Raw genomic sequence first — 7,810 nt, 5'->3', positions numbered from 1 at the left:
CGACCAGGAGACATCCCTGAAAATCATCTGAAGTCGGTGCCACCGATGTGCCAACTTCTGTCTGTAGCGTCTGAATGGTTGACACCACCATCGAAAGCTGAGTCTCTCATGTTGGTTGTTTAAAATCAAAGTATACCTACAGAAACCTGAGTCCTTCCTCCCTTCGACCGGAAGAAGGGGGCGAACGGCACGAAGCTTCCAAAGCTGTTTTTTTCTTCTTCTCTCGAGTGCATGGGGGAGAAGAGAGTGCTCATCACGGAGGCAGACACCAGCAAGGGCACAGGCACATGGTCGACACTTTCATTGCCAGCAGCATACCACCTTGCGTACCACTGCTGGCTTGCTTCTGAAGCTAAGCAGGGTTGGTCCTGGTCAGTTCCTGGATGGGAGACCAGATGCTGCTGGATGTGGTGTTGGAGGGCCAGTAGGAGGCTCTCTTTCTTCTGGTCTAAAAAAATATCCCAGGGCAGTGATTGGGGTGCTGTCTTTCAAATGGGATGTTAAATGGGTGTCCTGACTCTCTGAGGTCATTAAAGATCCCATGGCACTTATTGTAAGAGTAGGGGTGTTAACCCTGAGGTCCTGGCTAAATTCCCAATCTGGCTCTCAAACTATCACAGTCACCTAATAATCCCCAGTTTGAAATTGGCTCATTCATCCCCTGTAACTATTCCCCAGGTCATTGCTGCAAATGAGAACGTGTTCTCAGTCAACTTACCTGGTAAAATAAAAAATTACAGGAATCATGAGGATAATACACTTCACTGTTTGACCAAATCATAGGTTTAGCTGCCAAAAAAATAGGATATTTTGAGTGAGTGTAATGTACAATGTACAACTTGCTCTTGCTACGTTTATAAACACCTTTCCGTTTTTTACAATCCATGATCTTGGCTGTATAACTTATGACAGAGTCGGGGAAGGTCTTTTTGCTGATGCCACGTTTGACCTTGAAGGTGAGTTTGCCTGACCTCAGCTCAGCCGATCAGAAAACCGGGCCGGCCCTTGCCCACAGAACAACCAAAGGCAAATTTGATAGAAATGTGAGTTATAGATTTGTCATTCTTCTTGAAAGCAAGTCTAAGAAGCAGTAGATCTGTTCTATGACCGCCATTTCTATGCTTCCCAGTCTTAAATTTAATTTTTGTGTCTTTTACTTTCGGTTTTATACACCAGCTTCAAACAGCTGAAAATACAATACTTTTGCTTATGGAAAATATGTTTCACAGATTGTACAATGATTCTCTACTCTATACTTGCTTATTTTGTCACAAACTGAAATTTGGTGAACTATTAGAATTTTAGCAACCAGGAAATGTCGGAAAGATTTCTGCTTGGTATATCTTTAACCCTTTACACCTATATGGATAGTTTCTAACAGAAGAAATATAAAAAGTATATTCATGACTATGGTATAAATTGAAGGAAATTATCAGACCAAAGGTGAGAACACAACAGTTCACCTGACACAAGACCAAACAAATCCAAACATTACGCTGTTGATTTCATCTGCGTTTAACATTTACTGTACTTTTCGCTGCATTTGTTGATAACGAATACACTCATAAGATAAGAATATTCACTGCAATTTTGGGGTAGGTGCAAACATTATTACAAGGGCTTGAGTGAGAAGTCTAACTGGTGTCTTCAAGTGGACACACACCTCTCCAAACTGTGCACAGTACCTAAGTCATTTCAATGCACTTTTGTGACACAAGGAAAGAGCCTTCAACTTAAAGGTGTTTTTTTTTTTAGATCTCCTAGCTTTGCCGTTGAGGAACTGAAGCAAGCACACTTACAGTCTTTTGTTTGGAACACAGCCCTGCGTCCCCACCATCACACAATTACGTTAAAAAAAACCTTTCCATTATAAATCACAATCTGGGTCAGGTGGACATCATTTGAAAGCTTATTCTATTGCCAACATGACTAGTTATAAAACAGGATCTTACAGTGTTGGGCTTTCACAAGGCACTTCAGACAAACATATTGTAATTTTGGTGTGCATAGAATGGAGTCCTTCAAGTGTGTGTTCCGCAGCAAATTTTCTTCACAATATGACAAACATTCTGTTCAGGACAACCCATGGTATGACGCTTGTCATTCGTGTAACTGTACATCAAATATAGATATCATGATTGTTGATACGGTAAAATTACATCAGTTTTCAAATATGGAAATGTGAAGTGCACATTTGGACTTATGGGTGTGTGGTTTGCTTGTATGACATCAAAGCAGTGTTTATTATAATCCTCCAAGTGTCATCTGTCAGAACACATTGACTCCTCTCAATTTACAGCGTCCCCTCACTCAGACCACAAAAATGTTGCTTAACTACTAGCCCAATTAGCAGGAGGGTTTGGGGGCATTTATTTTATTGTGCGTGGTACACATGTTTAGAATGACTGTCAGTTGAATCGCACACAGGGCTGTAAAGTGAGCTGTAAAGTAAAGAGCTTGTTCTGACATCATATATAGTACATTACTGTATTACAGCCACTGCATTCAGATTTAGATGCTTATGAGTGACCAAATCTGCCATTTTCAACCCGTAAAGGGGATGACAGGGGCTGTGAGTGTGAAGGGCTACCAGGCCCATGGACCGCCGGCGATGTCACCTTTTTAATTGTTTTATTTTGATATGAAAAAAAAAGGTTTGTGTGTGTGTCAATTTTGACCAAGCCACCCAACAGAAAAATTGTCCAGCCTATCTGCCATTTTCCAGAATTGCCAGAAGGCCAGTCCATCCCTGACCAGAGCCATTTATTTACATATCCATTTATTTGGAAATATACGGCTCTGGTCTACACCAATGTGTCACCAATAAATGCAGATGTTGCCCTGTCATTGGCAAATTGAACTGCAGTGTGTACAGTATAGAATGCCAAGCGTTCCATGTCTTTGTCAGCCTTCCCAAAGAAAGAGCCTTGTCTGAGAGAATCTATGACCGTTGTATTACAGCTTGCAAGCAGCACTGTAACACCCACCTCCTTATAGTCTTTAATGATCCCTTTGAAGGTTTGCATCCCTGTGGAGTCTACGAAGGGCATGGCAGAGCAGTCTAAGATGATAGTGTGGAAGTCAAGTTCTCTGGATACCAGCCCTACATTCACCTCTCCATTAGTCTTGTCGTCTCTCCCGACTTCCTTCGCTGCCATTTTTTCAGATTTGTTCTCTGCTTCCATCCTCCTGGTCATCTCCAGGAAGGGTTCCACGCCCACGGCCTTGTACAGCGACTTTAGGAAGAAGTCCTTGTTTGCATAGTAGAGCGGGGCCTGGAAGCGGAAGATCTTCACTTTAGGGAGGGACATGAGGTTTTCATACTCCTCCAAATCCTCGTAGTAGACAGTGTCATGGACCTGTCCTAACAGAGAAACCTTGGGCTTCTGGGTCTGGACGATGATACAGAGGATAGAGAAAACCACTCCAACCACCAGCCCCATCTCCACACTGATCAGTGCTGAGGCACCCATAGTCACCATCCAGACGACAGCGTCCATCTTACTGACGCGCCACTTACTGGGCACGTCTCTGAACTTACGGAGAGCTCCCCTCAGGCTGACGATGATGATACAGGCCAGGACGCACTTCTGGAGGGAATAAAAGAAGGGGGCGAAGAAGAGCAGGACCAGGAGAACGACAAAGGCACTTACAATGCTGGAGACCTGAGTCTGGCAGCCCGTGGAGTCTTTCACCATAGTTTTAGCCAGGGCAGCACTGGTGGTGAAACAGTGGAAGAAGGAAGGGATAATGTTACAGAAACCAATGGCCAACATCTCCTGGTTGGGCCGGACGGTGTAGCCATTCTTCTTGGCAAACATCTCAGAGAGGGAAACCGTGAAGGCAAAGCTGATCACAGCCAGTGGGATGGCATCGAAGGCCACCCGGGGCATCAGACCAAAACTGGGCACCTTAGGGGGGATGAAGCCTGTGGGGATAGCACCAGAGACACTGGAGTCGTACCGTCCGTGGAAGTCTACAAAGTGGGACACCAGTGTAGCGCCCGCCACCACTACCAGCTCTGTGGGCAGAGGGATCTTCAGACGATCCTTGTAGCGATCTTGGAGCTCCTTCCCCAACACCAGGACAGAGATGCAGATGACGCTGGTGATGAGGTCACAGTAGTTGGTGTTCTGGATGTTACTGAAGATATTGATCCAGGTGACCACCACAGTGCCGTAGCCCTGGTGGCGAGGGATCTTGAGCCCCAGTAGGTACTTGGCTTGGACGGTGAGGATGGTGAACGATGCGCCTGTGGCAAAGCCATCCAGCATGGGAGCAGAGAGGTAGACGGAGACAAAGCCCAGTCTGAACACAGCCATCAATACCTGAAAGGAGGTAACCATGTTTATTAGATAGCTAATCTAATATAAAGGTCAATATTCAGCACAGTCATCTTTGATGTGAGTTAATTTATGATGTTTAGGACATGAGTAATCAAGTCTAACTGATTTACATCTGTTCCACTACATGTTGAAATCTGTTCCACTACATGTTGAAAGCAGTTATGAGAGTGCTGAATCAATCAGAGTAGTTGAAACTGTACCTGGTAAATCCCAGCCAAAAACGTCAAGGCTGCTGCAATGCTGATGGCATAACATTCTTTCCCACACTCCATGCCGAAGGCCCCTATTGTCAGGTTGACGGCTGAGCTGTCTGAGTCTTCTGTTACGTTTAAGAATCCATCTATGGTGGCTGCTTTGGTGTCATCCAGCTCGAACCCTGCCATATACACCTCTCTATCCACAACCTGGCCCACCATGAGGCTCATAAGACTGAAGATGCCCACAGACACGTGCCTGGAGGTCCCCATGAAGAAGTAGATTATGTTGGCGAAAAAGGAGGTGTAGAGGCCATAGATAGGGTCCACTCCGGCCAGCAGGCAGTAGGCGATGGCCTGGGGCACCAGGATGATGCCTATGATGAGGCCTGACATGAGATCACCCCAGATATACTCTTTCAGTTTGTACTTGGGAAGCCAGAGCACCACAGGGAAGAACCCAGTCAAGGTGTTCTTGACCCTGGGCACAGAGCAGGACAGGCTACGGCTCAGCTTGGTCTTCAGAACGGTCATGGGCTCTTTCCGCTGCCGGACCCTCCGCTCCAGGTGGGGAACTTCAGTGACCTTGGCTTCCTCCATGGCCTCTGAAAGGGGTGGGTTGTGGGGGTGGGGGTGGGGTGCTTAGCTGTGCTCCTGGAATGAATCAGACAGAGAATCTTCACTCATCATGACACTCATTGATCATTAGATAGTGTGTCCTCCCCGAAGGAAACAATGATTAAACACCTTCCCAACAAGCATTTGCATTCAAGGGGTGTTGCATTACTCATAGTTCTCTCGTTAAACTTTGATGCGTAGTTTATTGTATCATTGAAACTGTAACAGAGGTTCAGTCAAGGAGTGATTTAGTGAAAATGAAAACATTGAAAAGTAATAAACATGTCGGGATCTGTGAGAGATTAGTTAGGCTATCGTCAAAGAAACTTCCTGCTTGCTGTTAATGTGCTCCCACATCAAGTTCAATGTTACACAGAGACATTCAGCATCGTTGTCACACCCTGATCTGTTTCACCTGTCTTTGTGATTGTGTCCACCCCCCTCCAGGTGTCGCCCATCTTCCCCATTATCTCCTGTTTATTTATACCTGTGTTCTCTGTTTGTCTGTTGCCAGCTCGTTTTGTTTCGTCAAGCCTACCAGTGGTTTTCCCTCTGCTCCTGTCTCTCTATATGGCCTGTTTCCTAGTTTTCCCGGTGTTGACAATTTTGCCTGCCCTGAGCCTGAGCTTGCCTGCCATCCTGTACCGTTGCACCACCAATCTAGATTACCGACCTCTGCCCGCCCTTGACCTGCTTTTTGCCTGCCCCTGTTCGATTAATAAACTGTTGTTACATAGACGTTGTCTGCATCTGGGTCTTACCTGAGTGGTGATAACCGTGGCAACACTTACTCAAGGACCACAGTGAAAATATACAGGTGTCTTAGGCAACCCATCTCAGATTGCCCCTTAATTCAAAGACAAACGCAGACAATGTATTGACAAACCATCTAAAACTCCAATATATCTTAAATGCGACCTAACCGGAAATATCAAGCATCAAAGCATGCCTCTAATGATAGAAAGCATGCCTCTAATCAGTAGAAAGAAAGAAATTCCTACATTTCCCACTGTGGACAGTCTGAACATCTCTAGATTGAGATGAATGAGTGATCCAGACATTCAGCATAGAGCTCATCATGTCTTATCATGTCTTCAGAAGCCCTAAACTATGCAGTAGATAACTGTCCCACTGGGCACACACTGAGTGAATCAATGTTGTTTACATGTCATTTCAATGAACTTAGGTTGCACCAACATGCAACAGACGTTGTGCCCGGTGGGATGATAACCCTTAACGGTAGCAGTAAACAGAAGATTAAATCTTATCGTTGTGTCCCATCATAACCTCATTACAGCTGTCTGATGGGCTTTGATTCCTGCTTCTTCTTCCTGTACCAAAGTCAACACTCACCCCTCATGTATTAACTGCACTAACGGTACTCAAATAGTAATAGCAATTTTAGGTCAAAATCATTTTTAGACCCTCCTCTAGATGCTCTACGTTTACCTGTCTTAAAACGCGTGAAATGCATGAAATGGCACACATAGGTTACAAATGCAGGCTACTTGTTATTCTACCAATGTTCAGGCTGAGGCAAAACAATAACTCACCCACACTTCGTTCTGCCAACCCAAAGAGGAATGCAAATTTTGTGTCAAAGTTTTGTAGTCAGGAACACATATACCTACAAATAGTCACCGCTATCAGTGTTCTCTCTCTCACAGCCAACATGTGAGTGTCACATGCTCTCTCTCTACTTTCTCTTATCCTGTCTCTCCTGTCTCTCTGGTAGTGTCATACACACGCCTCTCTTGCTACCCCGGAGTAGAATGACAAAAAGGGTGTTGTCTCAAATCTATGTTGGATGAGTATAGCGATAAGGGCAACCCTTGTCCTGACACTGATCATTGCCATAGGCTGGACAGTGTGGGGAGGTGGGGCCACTGTCTCCTTTTGGGTTGTCCATAAAGTGGAAGCAAGGCCTCCCTTGGCAATCTAATTTTGTTCAGGGCAATAGGGTAACAAAAGTCAATCGTTTACTGGCTGGTGTGGCTTATCTATCTGTTAATATTCAGACCTAACCTGGGATCTGGTTAGTTTTCAAACTGAAACTGAAGAAGAAGGGTCACAAACAGAAACAGAAATAGAAGGGTCACAAATGGAAACTAAAGCAGAAGGGTCACAAACTGTTAACATGCAGTAGTTCTAGTTGACACAGTGACCTGGTTTGGTGATTGTCTTACAACACAGCAATAAGATAGGGGTTCATTCACTATTGATTTGACACCAGATTACTGATCCCTGTTCTCAGTTTATTATGTATTGCATACATTAATATATCTGTCATCGTGTCAAAAATGGAAATGTACATGTTTTTTTAGAACTAGATTTATTTTGCATTTGACTGAATGTCCTGTTTCCAGAGACCTAGGGTTTAGTAAGGTTTGCCTTTTAAGGGAAATACGTGTTCACACATTCTTTTTTACTTCTGCATTGCATATTAGTCCTCATTAATGAACTACTAGATGGTGAGTTGTGTTCCTGGTTTCTAGCTATGTCATTGACTAAGACTTAGCCAATTGAGCCATGGAGCACAACACTCCAAATCTGCTATATGAAGTCCCATTGTGCTCAGTGTTATGGTACAGAAATCGATCTGTGACTAGCTAATAGTTCCTGTCTCGTGACCTGCAGTGATGTCATATCTGT

General features: G+C 44.5%; 1 protein-coding gene across 1 annotated transcript; it reads right to left on the bottom strand.

Moving 5' to 3' along the window:
- Nucleotides 1-1,503: 1,503 nt before the first annotated feature.
- Nucleotides 1,504-7,076, bottom strand: LOC110523804 (sulfate transporter). Its single transcript, XM_021602834.3, has 3 exons — nucleotides 6,712-7,076; nucleotides 4,547-5,194; nucleotides 1,504-4,328 (listed from the first exon to the last, which is right to left on the bottom strand). The coding sequence occupies exons 2-3, from the start codon at nucleotides 5,138-5,140 to the stop codon at nucleotides 2,805-2,807; spliced, it is 2,118 nt and encodes a 705-aa protein (XP_021458509.2). The 5' UTR covers nucleotides 5,141-5,194; nucleotides 6,712-7,076; the 3' UTR covers nucleotides 1,504-2,804.
- Nucleotides 7,077-7,810: the final 734 nt, after the last annotated feature.

The sequence above is a fragment of the Oncorhynchus mykiss genome, chromosome 5 (genome assembly GCF_057628025.1).
Source record: "Oncorhynchus mykiss isolate SJ-2025 chromosome 5, ASM5762802v1, whole genome shotgun sequence".
NCBI lineage: Eukaryota > Metazoa > Chordata > Actinopteri > Salmoniformes > Salmonidae > Oncorhynchus > Oncorhynchus mykiss.
The sequence above is the reverse complement of the archived record's forward strand: the minus strand, read 5'-3'. Positions and strand labels throughout refer to the sequence as shown.

Excerpts from the sequence above, each read along its gene's own strand:
- LOC110523804 (XM_021602834.3), bottom strand. The coding sequence starts at position 5,140 with ATGGAGGAAGCCAAGGTCACTGAAGTTCCCCACCTGGAGCGGAGGGTC. Across the intron at positions 4,329-4,546 it reads TTTTGGCTGGGATTTACCAG|GTATTGATGGCTGTGTTCAG; the intron begins GTACAGTTTCAA and ends ACCTCCTTTCAG.